The following is an 18,572-nucleotide window of genomic DNA, read 5'->3' on the forward strand; positions in this document are numbered from 1 at the left end:
TGCCTGACATGGACCTTTATGTGCACACACGCATGAGTGTACCTTTGTGCACATGTACACAGCAAAGTGAAAAACAAAAATCCATCTGCAATTTCTAAAACTAGTTGCTATGGTTACTTCAGTGACCTGTAATGTTGGTTGCTTCCAGTCTGTATGAAGTTTCATAATACTTGTACCAATTTCCTTTAAATTTTATCTTGCTTTTTTTTTCATTCATTTGTTCATACATTCATTTGTATGTGTGTAGATAGTAGATGACAACGTGTAGGAAGTTGATTTCTTTTACCATGTGACTCTGGAGACCACCCAGGTTATCGGGACTTGGGAGCAAATGCCTTTCCCCACTTAGCTATACACCAGCCCTGATTTCTTTCTTAAACAAAACCCTTTTCAGGAGGGGTGCTTCCATTCCTGATGCTCTGCTTTCTGTTTCTTTTTGTAGGGAAGCTGACCAGCCAAGACTCTTACAATAACTTTACAAACAACAACCCTGGCAATCCCCGGCTTTCTCCCCTCCCCAGCTTGATGGTAGTGACGCCTCTTGCGCAAATCAAACAGCCAATGACACTGGGAACCATCACGAAGCGAACAGGGTAAGGCCTCAAGCTTGATGCTGTTTCCACAGCCACTGGAAAGGCGGGATGGATAGGAGTTGAATGTGCTTTCTTTTCATTGTGTGTTTTTGATTATGTTCTTCATTTCCAGCCCACATGAGTCTCAGTGGCAACTGAGTTAGTACAGAGTTCAGAATGCACACAAACATGCTTACACACACAGACATGCTCACACACAGCTGTGTACACGGATCTATAGCAGCGACAAAGTTTTGAAAACCAGTATTGGCTAATGAAAACCAGGCTCCTCCACACAGCCATACTTTCTGCTTTGTGGCATGGCATTGTTTGATTGTACAGTTTGATTTTTTTGGCCCTTGCCATCACACTGCCCACAATACAACACATTTTGATAGAGTCAAATATTAAGAAAAGTTTTCTAGATGACAGCTGAAGTTTATGAGACTCACCTACTCATTTGGTGTGGGTGTATTACCCCTCCCCAACATATTTACATCCCTCATCTATTGTTAGAGTCTAGGGACTGTGCTATTGCACATAGCTACATCTATTGTTAGAGTCTAGAGACTGTGCTATTGCACATAGCTGAAAACCAGTACAAGATTGTTCCCTGACCCTCTCCAAGACCCTCGTAGCGTTCTTGAATTCTTTCCAGGGTTCATTTTAGCTGATCTCTACTTGTTTGGCATATGTGGATTTGAGCTTATAAATGAATTACAGCATTCATTGACATGATATCATTAGATATTCTGTATTATGGTGAGACTGACTATCCATTTTGGACTATTGAATTTGTATTTCTGTAGTCATGTCTATAGCCAAATTATTTGTTTTACTCAACATACAATACCAGTATTTAATTGTGTTAGAAGTGGGACAAGCTGTATATTTAAAATCTGTATTAAAATAATATAGAGAAAGCCCTGTCTTGGTCCCAAATAGTCCTTAGTTTTCCCCCATGAAAAAAATAGATTAAATTATCTGGCCACTGCACTGACACACTGCTAATGTAAAAGTGCTTATAGAAGTCACTTTTCTTAGAACTATTATGGTTCCCAGGTACCAGATTGCACTGTCACATAGGCTCTTAGCCTAGTTGACACGGTGTTTATGAGTGAGGCAGGCCTGTTGACAGAAGTAGGCTGAGTTTATAACGTTTTAAGGGGAATAAAAGGGGGGAAAAAATCCTGAAAACCAACTTCCCAAATGACAGCTCATTGCACCATCCTTAGACCTGGGTGCCATGTAGTTTAACTCTTTGTGCTCAGTAGAAATGTAATTTTAAGCGGTGTGTTCGTTTTGTTTTTTTTGTTTGTTTTTTGTTTTTTGTTTTTTTTTGTTGGTTTTAGAGATGTTGACTATGATGTCCCCTCCTCCCCTAAGCTTTGAACCAGTGTCCTCTCTGTGTGTAGTATCAAGTAAAAATGGTTCTTAGCCTTGAAAAACAATTTTGGGGGGGGGGGTGTTTCGAGACAGGGTTTCTCTGTGTAGCCCTGGCTGTCCTGGAACTCACTTTGTAGACCAGGCTGGCCTTGAACTCAGAAATTCACCTGCCTCTGCCTCCCGAGTGCTGGGATTAAAGGCATGCGCCACCACACCTGGCCGAAAAACAATTTTAAAGTGTATTTTTGACACACTGAAGTGTGCCTGAATGTTATTTTATGTTATTCACTTCAGCAATATATAATTCCAGGTAGAAATCTATTTTCCTGGATCTCAGTGAGAGCGTATTTTAAATGTTCCTCTGATTCAGCTGCCCGTTCCGAGTGAGTGAGGGACTCTCTGAGAAGAAGCCCTAGCAGCTTCCTGGGGACACACAGCACATTCTGTTGTTTGTCTCTGGAGACTTAGTTCTTGTTGTTACTAGCACAGGACATACTGTATCCACTACAAAGACTTAGCTCTCTTCTCCCATAGGCTTTTTAAACAGCTCCAAGATTGGTGCAGATGTGTTAGGCACACAGGGCAGATGTTAGCATTTAATTACACATATTTATACCTGGTGTTGGGATGTACATTTTCCTTTCTCTGAATTTGAAAGTTCCCTGATGAGACACTTGTGCTCTCTCATGCTCTCTGCCAGCACGGTGGCAGGTGTAGATGATGTTAGAAGATTCTACATCTCCTTTCCTGGCTGGAGAGATAGCTCAGTGGTTAGGAGAATTGACTGCTTTTTCAGAGGACATGAGATCATTACTCAGCATTTGCATTCCCAGATCCTCAAAGCCATTTGTAACTCCAGTTGGGATACCCAGCAACCTCTTCTACGCTCATGTGGTACACAAACATACATTCAGGCAAAACACCCATCCCTATAAAAAGAACACCTTTATTTAATCCCAGCACTAAGAGGCCCAGGTAGAGGATCCCTGTGAGTTTGTAGACAGCCAGGGCTATGTAGAGAGACAAATCAAATATGTTTCTTTAAGGTCTCAGACTTAGAGCCTATACATGCTACGTGTCTCATCGTGATTATTTACTACTACCCCTGCAGTGTCAGACTGTACATGGGGCTGCATGCAGGCATGCAAAGTATTCCACCACTCAGTGCAGGCTGGCCCGGTGCTCCCTCTTAGATTCCTTTAAAACTTATTGATGAATGCATTGGGAATCTGAATAATTTTATGTGCCTTGAAACCAGCGTTAATATATGCCCAGTCACTGTGCTGCTGCTGTGAAGTGACAGCTATGGCCAAGGCAGCTCTCATTAAAGAAAACATTTAATTGGGGCTGCTTCACAGTTTTAGAGAATTCGTCCCTGATCACTCCTGGCAGGGAGGATGGTGACAGACAGGCTGGCATGAAGGTGCTGTAGGGGTAGCTGAGAGTCTCACATCCTAATCTGCAAGGAGAAAGACACAGTGGGCTTGGCTTGGGCTTTTGAAATCTCGAAGACACCTCCATAGACACACCCACTCCAACAAGGACACACTTGGGGACTAAGCAGAGAGTGGGCAGAATTCTCATCCAGACTACCACAAGTGTATGATGCTTGAATTTTCGAACAGGCTCAGAACTTCATCAGTTTTCTTTTAACTTGATGAATGTTAAAAGGAATTTCAAATTCCTTTCAGAATGTGCTGTCTTCAGGTATTGTTGCCAAATAATTTTAGACATGTCTCAAAATGAACCTTTGATTCTAATATTTTTGACATAGTTTCCACTTCAGCAATATAGCAAAGTCTGATAACAAAAATTCTTGTATCCCCAAATCTTCCAATGTTAAAAATGCTAAATTTATCATTGACATTTTTCATGCATCAAAACACGATACTTTTCTAAATGTTTCAGAATAACTTTCAGGTTAATGACCCTTTCCCCCTTTGTCTTCCATCCTAAACTTGGAGGATGCACTCTGCTACATGGCTACACTGAAAACATCAAAAGAAGAATTCTAGTCATTATTCACCTTATACCTCATTTTATTTATACCTTATTTATTAATTATTTACTTTACACCTCAATCACAGATTCTCCTGTGCGATAATTTGAATATGCTTGTCCCAGGGAGTGGTACTATTAATAGGCATGGCCTTGGTGGAGTAGATGTGGTCTTTTTGGAGGAAGTGTGTCACTATGAGGGTGGGCTTTGAAGTTCCACCCAGTGCAGAAGAGGCAGTCTCCTCCTACTGGCCTTCATATGAAGATGTAGAACTCTCAGCTCCTCCAGTGTGATGCCTGCCTGGACACAGCCATGCTCCTGCCTTGATGATAATGGACTGAACCTCTGAACCTATAACAAAGCTCCATGTTGTCCTTTATAAGAATGGCTATGGTCATGTGTCTTTTCACAGCAGCGGAAACCTAACTAAGACACTCCTCTCCTCCCCTCATCCCCTTCCTCTCTTTTGCCTCAGAAAAGGGGAGGCTTCCCCGGTATGTCAGTCTGCTTTGGCGTACCAAGTCGCGGTAGGACTAGGTACAGCTTTTCCCATTGAGGCTAGACAAGACATCCCAGCTGGGGAGAAAGGATCCAAAGGCAGACAACAGAGTAAGAGATATCCCCTGTTCCTGCTGTTAGGAGACCTTCATGAAGACCAAACTATACAACTGTGACATATGTGCAGAGGGCCTAGCTCCATCCTATGCATGCTTTCTGGTTGGTCATTCACTTTCTGCGAGGCCCTATGAGCCCAGGTTAGTTGATTCTGTAGATTTTCTTATATAGTCTCCTTAATATCTCTGGCTCCTTCCCCCCACCCCTTCTTCCACAGGAATCCTCAGGCTCTGCCTAATGTTTGGCTGTGGGTCTCTGCATCTGTTTCCAGCAGTTGCTGGGTGAAGCCTCTCTAACGACAGTTATGTTAGGCTTCTGTGTGCACGTACAGCAGAATGTCATTAATAGTGTCAGGAGCGGGCTCCCTCTCATGGCATGGTTCTTAAGCTAGGCTAGTCATCAGTTGACTGTTCCCTCAAGTCCTGCTCAGTCTTTTATCCCTGCATATCTTGTAGGCAGGGTCAAAGGTTTTGTGGCTGGGTTGGTATCCCAATTCCTCTATTGGAAGTCTTGATTGGTTATAGGAGAGGCCATTTCAGGTTCCATAGCCTCTTAGCTATGGTAACCTCAGTGGGTCACCAGATAGGGTCCTGGGAGTTTGTTCTAGGTTTCTAGCTTGCCCCAGAGATGTGGGCCCTAAGGGTTCCAGTTTTCTCTTTCAGTATTCTCCCCCTCTCTCCTCCCTATCCTTGATCCCCATCTCTTCCCCTCCCTAGTCTCCTTACTCCATCCACTTCTGATGTTTATTCTATTTGTCATTCTCAGTAAGATCCAAGTATCTTCCTCCTTGTTACTTATCTTCTTTGGGTCTATGGATTATAGTATGGTTATCTTGTACTTTATGGCTAATCGCCACTTGGTATACACCATGTTTGTTTTTCTGGGTCTAGGTTATCTTACTCAGGATGGTCTTTTCTAGTTCCATCTATTTGCTTGCAAGTTTCATGATGGCATTATTTTTAATAGCTAGGTGATATTTCATTTTATAAATTATAAACTGTCTTTATTTGTCTTTTCTTTGGTTAAAGGACGTCTAGGTTGTTTCCATTTCCTGGCTGGGTATGGGCTGCGGCGTACCACACTGGTAGGGGTGCTTTCAGGGGAGTTGGTGGGCAAGATTTGGACGGGAGGTTGTCTTATCTAGAAAGGAGGCAGACTTGTGGGGCAGGGAATTGAGCACAGGGTACAGGTACAGTTTACAGTTGTTGGGTGTGCTTTCAGAGGAATTCTTATTCATTATTTTTAATAATTACAGGGAATTACAGTCTGTAATGAGTTATTTACTTCTGTAGCAGAGCTCTGAGTTAGCACAGGTTTCCTGATACTGACAGCTGATAGTGACTGATAAGACACTTTGATTGTAGTTTATGTCTGACCATTTGCAGATTGCAAGTTAGTTCACCGAAGACACTTGGTTCTTTTTTTCCCTTTTACTTTTTTCCTTCCTTCCTTCCTTCCTTCCTTCCTTCCTTCCTTCCTTCCTATCCATCTAATTTTTGTTCACAATGTCTTGTTAATTGTCTGAAACTGGCCTTGAGCTTGGGATACTGCCACCCCAGTACTGAGTTCTGATATTACAAATGGTCACCATCATCACAGCTACTTTTTAATAATACTGTGTGTATCTGTGTGTTGGGGGCAGCGTTGGGTGTTCATGGATGCTGGGGGAATCAGATCCTCTGGGCTGGAGTTACAGTGTCTGACTTGGGTCCTAGGATCCAAACCGGTGGTCGCATGCTCTAGTAATGGCTGAGCCACCGATCCAGCCTCCATCGTAGCTCCTTTATGTGCCACTGTCTCAAGTGTTTGTTGACTACACTCAGAACATGCTCTTGTCACTTTTCTTATTCTTATACTGCATGCTAGCCACCTATTTGTGGATAGTTTTCTGAATGTGATTTTTAATTTTTGTCTTAAAGGAGTTTATTAAAATGTAAATTTTGCCTTGTTAAGATTAATGTTTGATTCATAAGAATATATTTTCTGTCTGGGCTTGGTGGTGCAGACTTGTAATCTCAATCCCAGCAGAGGATCTCAGGCTCAAAGCTAGCCAAGGTCAGAGCCACAGAGAGCCTGGTTGTCTTGCCTAGCATGTGTGAGGCCTCAGTCCCATCGCAGCCCCACAGTGAACAGAAGACTTGAGAATGCAATGCTCAGTTTGTCACAGACTGTTTTGAAGTCAATGCCAGATAGTTTCATCCCTTAGATTTTATACTCGCTAGCGTGTACAGACGCATTTATTTATTCTTTTGAAACATTTTCCAAACTGTGACTAACACTCAACATTGCAGCTGGCTATTTAACCTTAATTATTTCTACCCCATTTTGTTTTATTTACTGGGAAATTTGATTTTTCTCATGAAGGTAACCACTGTAATAAGCGAGCAGAGTTTTTATTTTCCAATTTTCTTCATTCCTAAAATGCTGAATCACCTGTGCCTTCCTAGTGCTTTTAGAAGAACTAACAAGAAATGGTCCCATAGATGATTTACAAAGACCACTCAGAGCTCACCTATTGCAGCCCTGTAAATGCTGTGACTTTCAGATACTCCTGGTAATGTTATTGTTGTTTCCTGGAGCACCTGCCATTTGTCCTGTGTTGGTATTTTGTGTGAAGGCATAAGATAGCCACAAAGTATTAGAATTTTGTGCAGAATTATGAAGAGTGCCTAGGACTCAAGAGTTCAGACATCCAAGTTGACGTACAAACCTCAGCTTAACTCTTCAGGGTACAAAATAGGTCTTTACCACACTTAACATCTGCCCTTTTATTTTTGCAAATCCATGTCCCTGAAAGCCTGTGCAGTGTTGGGGACCATCTGTCTCACTTCTCTGCACACATGAGGCCAGTATAACTACAAATGGCAGAAGACAGCTGTATTTACACCTTCCTGTTGAATACCTCGCAGCATCTCTTGGAGGAAGGACAGCCTCTGATGGCAACAGCTGCTGCTTAGCTCTGAGGCTGAGCTTGGACGAAGGCAAAAGCAGTGCAAGGAATTATTTGGCTTCAGAGAACACTCATGTAAACAGAGTCCATTTTCTGTTGGTATAATACAGGCGGACTGGAAAGCCCCTCACCACATCACCGGGTTTTAATAGAGCTCAATAAAGAAGAAAACCTTGAGTTCAGTGGAATGGCATTTTCCTTGCATGTATGAGTCTCTGTGTTCAGTTCTGTGCACCACAGGGAAGGAAGAAAGGATGAGAGGAAGAATGGGAGGGAGGGAGGGAGGGAGGGAGGGAGGGAGGGAGGGAGGGAAGGAAGGAAGGAAGGAAGGTAGGAAGGTAGGAAGGAAGGAAGGAAGGAAGGAAGGAAGGAAGGAAGGAAGGAAGGTAGGTAGGAAGGAAGGTTCTCCATTAAATGGGAATCAGCATTAGGGATTGTTGTTTGGGGGTTAGATTTTTTTGCGGTAGAATATATGAGCAGCATTTCACAGTCATTTGTTTCAGTTGTATCAAATGAGAAAAAATCTAAATGCTGAGTAATAATTAAGATATATTTTCTTTATGTCTAACATGATATATGGAAATCCTTTGGTCACAGGAGGAGAACAGAAGATGCTAGAATGAGGTTGAACAGTTTTCAGGGATGAAGGCATAAAGATTGATAGTGAAGTTATTCCTTACTTGTAGTTAGCTCGACCCTGTTGGAAGTGACCAGAAGTATGACTTATTCTTAATGATCCAGTTTTGCCTCCCCCCCCAACCCCACCCCCCATGTACTCATTGCTCTGTGAGTGTCTGGAAACCTGGGGCCCTGTCCTTGTAAAACAGAGTGAGTATTGGGTAGCTTTGGCTTCTGGTGTTGCACTTGGGCTTATTATCCATGTCCTAAGCAAGTTTTCTCATATGACGAGAATGCCAGTGTGTGGATGTAGGCTCTTGATCTCATTGCCTCGTGTAAACCTGACTGGTGAACCACGCTTAGTAAACAGGTGTGTGGTTCTCACATACATTGAAGCACTTAATAGCATTTATTTGAACATCTCAAGTTGATATTTGTAAGGCAGGTTTATCATTAATTCTTCTTTTCACAGTAAATGACATTTTCATCTAATAAATGAAAAAGTCCATTCCTTATTTTGATTCAGTTCAATTCAGTTCACCTTGACCTTTGCATCTGAGCCTGGAACCTTACAAGCCAAGTTCAGAGAAGTAAGGATGGAAGAGCTGACAAAAGTCTCCTGGATATCATAGCTATGGAAATTTGCCACCTCTATCTTTTTCTTCTGTAGCCATTAGTTGCTTAATTAAACTCTGTGTGTTTGGTTCCCGATATAAAATAATAGAGTGTGTGTTCATTTGAGTGTGTGTGCTTTGTCTACATGTGTAATGTATTTACCATAGTTTCAGTTTCTAGTTTTTGCGCCAAATAAGTAGAGTACTTAAACCATACGATAGTTTATTGCATTTTGCTGTAAATCTGGGGATTCCTTATTTGAAAGAAGTCTACTATATACCATATTGAAAGTCAGCAGGCATAGCAGTCGACAGAAGTTTGACATTATTTATGCTATGCTAGTCTCTCTTCTGTTGCATATGGAAGAACTTCAACATTATCTATCTTTTTCTAATGAAAATCTTTTACATCTTGAGTTTGTAATTTAAATTGGCATGCCAAATATGTCTCAAATTAGTCAGCTGTCTGGTTCGGCTTCAGTTTGTCTTACAGATCTGCAGATTGAAAACCACCAATGCCATAGACCTGTCTGCTAGGGAGAAATTAAAATTCCATTAATGAACAAATTAAATGTTGGGGCTAATTTGCAGGACTGAGAGAGGAAGTATTTGGTCACATCATTTGCTTAAGAGAAGGTACACAGAGGCAGTAGACGCTTTAAGTACCATGTCACTGAAGTGTCGTGCTAGAGTTTTCTAGCCTTTCCCTTCTGTTTACCCTTCACCTCTGTGTGCTGATCATTACATCATTGTAAGCCCTGCTTTTTCAGTTGATTACAGAACTTGATCAGCTAAAGAATAGCACGATGGGGTATGTGTATAGATTCATCTTGTAAATTCCAGTTGCTGCTTTAGCTCTGAAGTGGGACAGACAGGCTTGGGTAGGCTGGTAGTACACTCTGTAGTCTCAGAACTCAGGAAGCTGAGACAGAAGGATCACAAACTTGAAACCAGCCTAGGAAACATAGAAAGCCACGTTGATTACTGATCAAATCTTAATAGTTACCTTTTACCACTGAAACCAGGTTATAGAGGATTATGTTCAAATGAGATCTGTTGGAACTGGAGTTATAGGCAGCTTCGAGCCGCTGTGAGTGCTGAACCCAAGTCCCCAGGAAGAACAGTAGTTCTCTAACCACTGAACAACCCCTCCAGCCTCTCTTTAAAGTACTGTTCATTACCGTTTGTGAGATTCTCTGAGTTAGAATTAATAGGTAATTTTATATTAGTTTCTAAAGGATTATACTTCTCTAATAACCACTGCTGGGTTTTTCATTCATTGAATAGTTATTTTTCCTTTCGGTTTGTCGGTTGGAATTCAGACCCACAGGAACATGTTATGACATGGAGCCTGTTTTCTGTGATGAGATTGTTAAGGCTGAAAAACTGATAGTGACTGCAGATTCTTCAGAGCTGTCTCTACTGCTCTGAGCTGACTTGTGACTTTCTTTATTCCACCCAACACTCCCACTAGTTCACTCTGTGATCTCCTCCCTTCCTGCACTTCAGTGGGAACCACAGCTGTGGCTTTCAGAGGCGGGTGTGTGAGGACAATCACAGGTGAAGACAGCTGCATCATGGACCCGGACTTTGTGACTTCATTTTTTCATTCTTTTGCTCTTGAAGAAAGATTAAGCAGCAGCATTTTAAAAGTGCAGCTGGCACTACCCTCAGTCGGCAGTGATGTGAGTCCCTGTGCCTGTGGAGTCGGGAGATCTTTCACATGTGTGTAGCAGAGCTCCAGTTTGCCAGACTGGGCAAGGAGTGGGCAAATGAGAGTCAGATGCATGCTAGGTCTACATACCAGCATAGGTCCTCACCCTGTCCCCAGCCCGGCATCATCCTTTCTGTGTAGCTGTTGGCCCGGATATCTTTCAACTAAAGCAGCCAGGCCACACTGTGCTGATACTGACCAAGGGTCTGCTCACTCGGTGTCACTGTGCCTGGTGGGCGAGTATATGACTGGAGACACTAGGAACATGGTGTAATTTCCTGGGAAATTATCAAGGGGGTCGGTCGGTCTGTCGTTCGGTCGTTTGTTTGTTTTAAAGTTTACTCATCACTTTTTGGGATGAAGTATGTTTCTGTTTTATAAATCAGGAAACTTAAAACTCTAAATGTTAGGAACAGATAGATTTTGTTCCATTTTTGTTTGTTTTTGTTTTTGTTTTGTTTGACACTTGAAGAAGTCTTGAGTTATAGAGGAATGAGTGGATAATTTCAAAACAAAGTTTCAAATTCTTTACTTTGCAGTATATCTGTGAATATTAGAGTATCCAGTGTGCCCTGTCAGTATTTAGATCAGCAGTATTTTGATACTTACAGTGATTTTTTTTTTCCCGAGACAAGACTTCTCTGCGTAGCCCCGGCTGTCCTGGAGCTCACTTTGTAGACCAGGCTGGCCTCGAACTCAGAAATCCGCCTGCCTCTGCCTCCCGAGTGCTGGGATTAAAGGAGTGAGCACCACACCTGGCCTACAGTGATATTTTAATGCAGCTAAAAGATAATGTTCTGTGGGTCACTGGGGAAATCAATGGAAGGCCACACTGTTGATCTTCCTGCTTGGGTGGACAGTTAACTACACCTTTGTCTGTTTGTTTTTGTTTTTTGTTTCTGTTTTTGGTTTTTCTATGTAACTTTGTAGATGAGGCCTCACAGAGTTCCCCTTGTCTCTGCCTCTTGAGTGCTGGGATTAAAGGCGTCAGGTGTCTGTAACTAACCCTTTAAATCTTCCTGAGTGTGGGCAGGTTAGTGTACCCCTCCCTCTCTCTCCCTCTCCCCTCAGCTCCCCCTACCTTTCTCCTATTGTCATGGTTCATGCTCCTGTCTCTCTCCCTCCCTCCAGTAACTGCCCACGTTTATGTCTATCTTTGTATCTGTTGCATTTTGAATCCCAGAATCATGCTCACTGTTATGAGAACATTTTGCTCAACCTTTGATTTGTTCTGGAATGTATTCTGTTTGTTTGGAAATTAATGCTAATTAGCAGGATTATGTTTCTTCTTAATATTCCAGTCTCTAGTTTTGGAAAAGGAAATAACCATGGCTTATGAATATGTGTTCCTCTTCAATTTCTTGTGTCTTTCAATTGTCAGATGCCATAGGAAAAATTTTTTATGAATATAATTAAATCACCAAGGTCTATTTGTGCATAGCATGTCTTAAATAACTGGGAATTTTAAGCAGAAATACATGTATCATTGAATTCTGACTTTGCATCCCTAAACACGTTGTCTACCATCACCACTTGCAGTCAGGTAGAGGAGGCTGTATTCTTGTACTCGTTTTCTGGAATGTTACGAGAATTAGAAATCATTCCATTGTTTTTGCTAGTGATCCACAGAATAGCAAGCAGCTCAGCTCACTGCTGATAAGCAGTATGACAACTGTGTGGCTGAGAGACAGCCGCTAGGTGCACATTGTCATGTCATGGTGCAGTTGTCTTCAGCTGACACTGGATACTTTGTGTGGCATATAGTATGTATTATTCTCCCTCTGATCATCCCTCTGATTAATGTGTACTTTATGTCTAAGGGCTCAGCCATGAACTTCATTTTAAACTGGAAGTGCCACAGGGGTGCTCCAGAAAAGGGGGAGAAATAGAAAAAAATCAAATCTACATTTGTATGGAAACTAAGGGCCTTGTTTCTGTACCTCATATATATATATTGGTTCTATCACAGTATATGTGGCAGAATTGCAAATGAATATTAATTTGCGTTATTTTTATCATACTCTATAACAGTACAATGTACATTTATTTACTAATGTTGAATGAGTTTTCCTCTAATTTTTTGTGCATTTTCCCCCCTTTTCCACCAAGGCCTTATCTCTTTGGAGCGGGGTGTTTTTCCATAAAGGCTCCATGGTGAGTCCCGTTCAGTCCCGCATGCCTAATTCATTTGCTGTACTCTCAAAGAATAACTGTTCTATAGTTTGTTTTCAGTTGCATGACCTGATCACAGATAGATGCACCGAGTTTCCAGACAAATAGACATATTTAAATCTTTAAAAAGCAGTTTCTTTGGTCTTACTTGAATCAAAACAAAAATTAGATTTGATTTGCTTTGCTTTGCTTTGCTTTGAAAGAAGGCAGAAGAATTCTCTCACCATGCTGGTGAGTAACACGGCATGTCTAGCCCCAGGTTGAGAATGTTTAATAGGAAGTTCCTTAGATACACTGGTTGATACTGGTATGAAGTTTGTTTTTAAATGCAACTGTATTGAGAGCAAAGTCGCAGTGTATTTTATTTGGTCACAAAGACTGTTGAACTCTGTTTGAATAGATTAGGTATTTAAGAAAATGCAAGGTAAACATATTTTGATACAGATCTTTCCATGCTGTTCTGTTGTCAGCGTAAAGCATGATAACTCTAGAAAAGACAGAGTATATTTCATAGTTTCGTTTGAAGATACCAGTTAGGATGGGTTAAAAAATCTGATATCAAATGCTTTAATAATTCTGAGTCTGGGTTCTAGAATAGAACTGTCTCGCCCTTACATGTCAGCTTATACGTTTATGAGCACTGTGATCTCAGATACTTAGAACTTTCTGTTTCCTGGTTTTTTTTTATAAATATATGTAATGAAATGTAATGTATAAATGCATTGCTATCCATAATGACAGTGTTCATAGTAGCCACTCAATAGATAATAACTGCCCTGAGGACTTCAGTGCTTGGGGTAGACACTGTCTGAAAAGCAGACATGTAGTCCTGCCTTGCTAGAACTCCTACATAAACCAGAATCCTCCTGCCTCAGCTTCCTGAGTGCTGTGATCGAAGGCATGTGCCAGCATGTCCACCTAGCTTTATTTTTTAAGAACATATCAGGCCAGAGTAAATTTGTAGAAATGTAAGGTATGTGAACTTTTGTCTGGTCGTCTTCACTGTGCCTTTATATTTTGAACCATGTTTTATGTAGGCATGTGCTGCATGCATGTGATTGCAGCACCCAGGAGGAAGCTGAGGCGGTGAGACAGCAAGTTCAAGTCCAGCTTGAGGCGTGTAGTGAGATTCTGTTTCTACAACCAACCAGTCTTTTACAGTGACTGTTGTTTCACAGAATGCATTCAGTGTTCCTGTACTCTGGGAATGGCAGCTCTCATGATCACGTAGGGCTAGTTAATAGAAAAATGAATCTCCATCAAATATTCACCTTTTGTTCAGCATCATAATTGGAAGAACGTCAACAAAACTGTTCTTAACAAATTCAGAGTAAACAGAGACAGATCCTTTGAAAGTTGATCTTGCTTTTTATAAGCCAGATTTCTTCTCAAAACTAGTAAGATACATGGATTTTGTTGGCTCAGAGTGAATAGGTCATTTTAAATGCCACATCCAAAATAGTATTAAATGTCTTTGTGTAGTAAATGTGGAATTAAATTCCATTTGAGGATAAATTCCACACTCTGAGTACAAAGCAGAGTTTTAGCATGTTAATAAAGATTGAAATTTCGACATGCAACTAAAGATGGAGTAACAAATGCATGTTAACTAGGAAAAGTCCAACCCCAAAAGCTTATGTGTTCCTCACATTTAAGCAAAAGCACTTGTCAACCAGAAATGATTTGAGGTTGAAACAAGATTAAAAGAGCCAGATTAAAGAAGGGGATCTATGAAATATGGTCGACTTTTAAATCCCTGCCCGTCCTTTAGAGGACGGCTCTGTGGTTTGTTTGATGCTGTCGTTAGCCCACAGGAAACTCGTTTTTAGTCACTTACACTAGACTGAAAGGTCCTCCTTTTAAATATGTTACATTACCAGGGTGCATGTTTTTTCCATTAAGATCTTAATGAAACCTCAAATTAAGGCAGCAAAATGAATATAGATTTGACAACTTCTTCCATGTTGTTTATAAGAGCTGCTTTGTTTCTGCAGTGCTTGCTGTTTTCCATGATACTTCACATTCAACTAGGGAATGTTTTTATTTACTGGTCTAAAACAAAACATTATGCTAAATAAGTATGTTTATAGTACTTTCAGTTGTAAGGCAATACATATATGTTGGATGAACATGAAATCTTTACAGCTTTTTTTAAAATGTAAATTTCTTACAATTTTCAAAAATTAGTTTTGGGTTACAACATTTGTACCTAGTTAAGGTTTTTGCTTTTGATATACCACAGTTTGCACTAATTCTTTATTTTTCAGTAAAGGACTTTTCAAAGTCTTTAAATAAATGCACTTTCAGAGGAGTCCATTTTAAAATAGCATTTTCTCCTTTGATATCACAGCAGGCTGGTAATTAAATGGTGCAGGCCACCTTTGACATCAGTAGGCAACCTAGAAGTTTCCAGTACTTTCTATGTTTATGTAGAATATTTGATTTTTTTTAATTACTATAGAAAAAAATGTTTGAGACAAAATCTATCCCGTACTATACTAGCCTATGCTGTCCTAGAAATTACCATGTAGCCCAGGCTGGCCTAAATGTTTTGAAAGTCCACCTGCCTCAGCTTGTTGGGACATTTAAAATGGAATTTTAATTTTCATGTTAACAGTATTGTATTAGTGTGTGTGTAGTGCTAGGTATTAGCTTCTCTTTCTAAAGTGCTTTTCAAAAGCTGTATGTTTATGTAGCAGACAGTCATGGTTATATCCTGGGAAAATTACCATTACTTATGAATGGCTTGTGTATTATTTATGAAGAAGAATTTAAAGAAGTGACATTTATGTATAGAATTGTAGTCAGTTTTTGTTTTGTTTGGTAACCAATCTCTGAGAGTGGTTGGCTGAACTGTAGCCCTGTTCTTTGACAATATTTTACAGCTTCACTCTTTGAAAGGTAGTGTTTGTGTTAGGGAGATCCTGTATCTCTTACACCTTTGAGAATAACTATGATTTCACAACATAAGTAGATTTGGGTGGATTATTAATGTTTTTAATTATTTAAATAAAATAGTTCTGATTGCCTCTCAAGTCTAATTTGAGGGGAAAAAATTAGAGAAAATTTCCAAATTCCTTTGTAAAGATTTATCACATAGAAACTAATAAGGCTCATAAAGAAAACTAATTTTCAGTCCTTTTTGTATCTGTTGAAGTTCCTAATGTTTGTTACCATTCAAACTCAAATACTGACAGTTCACTTTTGTCTTTGAAAATAAAAGAGATGTGACTGTCTTAGCCCCTGCCATGATGTGCCCTCTCTCAGCACTTGGGGCTTCCTTGCAGCTGAGTGTGCCACCCTCTTCTGCAGCCTCAGGCCCCTCCCTGTGGTACATGGCACAGTTGTCCAGGTGGAAATCATTGCCCTTTATTTAGTATAAAGCAGGTGTCTCTAGAAGTGAGGGTTTTGTTCTTTCTTTTCATGTGCACTCGATTGTAAAGCAGACAAGAGAAATTGAATTTGATAGTGATGGAGGCTCTTCAGACTTCAAATATTTGGGAAGTGGTGAGCTATTGGTGAGCTGGTGGCAAGACTGGTTCCCATTCTTAAGCTTTCTCAGAGAATGTGACAGAATTAAATCCTGCTTTTTATGTGCCATGTGTTTATTTTGCTCTGTGCTTGTGTTCTGTTTTTCTCGTGGGTTTCTTAGGAAGGGCTTGTTGCATGTGGAATTTTATGACTATTATTTTGTCATGATTGGCAAATGTGTTCGTTTTATTTTTCTTTCATGCTTTGCTAAAATGTTAATCTAAGCTCTCCATGTAGTAAAGAGGCAGGACATATCAGTAGGATGGCATCTGAGGGACTGTCTATGTGCTGTGTTCTCCCATATGTCTCTATAAACTATCAGAATGCATGTTGTGTTCTGTTCTAGGTCTCTTTAAACTCATGAAGGAATCCACATAATCAATCCAGTTAAATTTCTGTGCAACAATTAAAATGGAAGTAGTATTTGATATCATTGTGTTTCAGCATAATAAGTGTAATAAGGTTAAATAAATTAAGTTCGTTATACACACACAAGAGTCCAGTGTTTTCTACTGGGACTTGTTGATACCCCTCACTGAGGAGAAAGATGTTGAGAGCAAACAAAAAATGAGGTTCCTGTTAGAGACTGCTGTGTGGGTCAGGCCAGCAGGCTGTACTGCTGCTCGGTTTACAGGGCAGCGCCTTATCGTCCTGTTACTGGCATAACGTCTTTCTGCTTTATTCTTCTGTCAACAGAAGGTCATTTTGTGATAGAGAGGCTCTGGCTTCTTGTAGAGAGGTTCATGTGCAGCCTATTGCAGACACGTAAGAGAAAGACTATTTTGCTCCTGCAAGGCATTCTAGCACATAGTTTTTAAAAATTAAGATTAGGAACAAGCAAAGCCAGGGTTAGAATTTCTAACTTTTGAGTAGATCACATCAGAAATGTTTTCCAAGTAGCAATCTTTTTTATTACATTATCTTTTTATTTCTCTAGAAGATTCATACATGTACATATTTTATGTTTCTGTTTTACATAAATGACAAAACCATGCCAGATGTAGACTGATGGTGGAAATAAGTTGGTAGGAATGACTGCGTGCCCTCCAATATGCTTCCTTCGTGTGCAGCACTGCAGTGTGTGACAAGCAGGGGGGGGGAAGATCTTTATTCAACTTGACATCTTAAGTCATGAGATTGTGTGGTGCCTTATCAGTGGATAAAGGATAAATGGTGAAATATATGAATAAAGTTATAGGTTTTTTCATAAATTCAACATAATTCTTACCATAAAATACACTTTCTCATACATAGCACACATGAGTTTGTATGAAATGCCGCTCCTTGGTGCTGAGTTTCCCAGTGGAGCGCTGTGAAGCCTGTGGGAGGGATTAAGGTTTGGCTGTGGCCAGGCCTTGTGGAATGTAAGACGACGACAAATGGAGAGAATGTCTAAAGAATACATTGATACTCAATCATTTTTCCACTTCTCATGATTCTGTTAGAAAGCCAGTCTTTCTATTTTTGAGTCTATTTAGGGCTGGAGAGATGGCTCAGTGGTTAAGACCACTGACTGCCCTTCCAGAAGACCTTGAGTTCAATTCCCAACAACTACATGGTGCCTCACAACCATCTGTAATGGGATCTGATGCTCTCATCTGGCATGTCCGAAGACAGTGATAGTATACTTACAAACATAAAATAAATAAATCTTTTTTAAAAGGTACTTTAGAAGATCTATAGTAACTTTTCTCAAGAGGGCGTGGCTACTTGATATTATTGCAGGGTTAAATAACACTGACCACAGCAAAATCTTATCCGGTGATTTGCAAATTTGAACTTGTCTCTGGGATATATGCTCATGCACTGTAGCTTCATGGGTACCTGATGCTGTAGTCCCACAACTGCAAATACTCTGCTAAGAAACTCTTTAGTGGAGGCTGGGGATTTAGTGCAAGCAAGAGGACCAGAATTTAGTTTTCCAGCACCTGTATAAAAAGTAAAGCATGTTTTCAGATAACTGTAATTCCAGTTAGTAGGGGGTAGAGTGGAGGTGAGGCAATATGTGGATCTCTGCATCTTGCTAGTCCACTGTTGAGTTGGTAGGCTTAGGCTCAGTGAGAGAACTGTCTTGACAACAGCAGCAGCAGCAGCAGCAGCAGCAGCAGCAGCAGCAGCAGCGTTGTAGGGAGCAATAGAGGAAGGAAGACTCCTGATGTGGGCTTCTGGTGTCCACAAATGTACATACACCTTTATACACACTAATTCAAAGAAATGAAAAACTCCAGTTGGTTTCTCTCTCCTCTTCCCGCTAGCCTTTGAAGTCCCTAAGGGCGACAGTGGCCAGGGGCTTGTCACAGATGGCAGTCACAGGAGCTTGTCAGTTCAGTGTTTGTGATTCAGTGACAGGTGAGAAGTGTTGGAGGGCAGCCCACACTCTAAGGTAATTCATGAGAAGTGC

At 40.6% G+C, this 18,572-nt stretch overlaps 1 protein-coding gene across 26 annotated transcripts in view; it reads left to right on the forward strand.

The window, feature by feature from the left end:
* The window catches only part of Bcas3 (breast carcinoma amplified sequence 3), a 472,949-nt gene that overhangs the window by 178,241 nt on the left and 276,136 nt on the right, over positions 1-18,572 (forward strand). For 17 of the 26 annotated variants that reach the window (XR_001779924.2, XM_030245679.1, XM_030245680.1 and 14 more), the window contains 2 exons: positions 443-593; positions 12,578-12,622. Coding sequence is in view for 25 of the 26 variants with exons in the window: in XM_030245679.1 (XP_030101539.1) it covers positions 443-593; positions 12,578-12,622 (196 nt within the window). In the remaining variant the exon portion in view is untranslated. The remainder of the gene's footprint in view (positions 1-442; positions 594-12,577; positions 12,623-18,572) is intronic. The other 9 variants (XM_030245682.1, XM_030245686.1, XM_030245685.1 and 6 more) reach the window with 1 other exon arrangement.

The sequence above is a fragment of the Mus musculus genome, chromosome 11 (genome assembly GCF_000001635.26).
Source record: "Mus musculus strain C57BL/6J chromosome 11, GRCm38.p6 C57BL/6J".
In the NCBI taxonomy this organism is placed as follows: domain Eukaryota; kingdom Metazoa; phylum Chordata; class Mammalia; order Rodentia; family Muridae; genus Mus; species Mus musculus.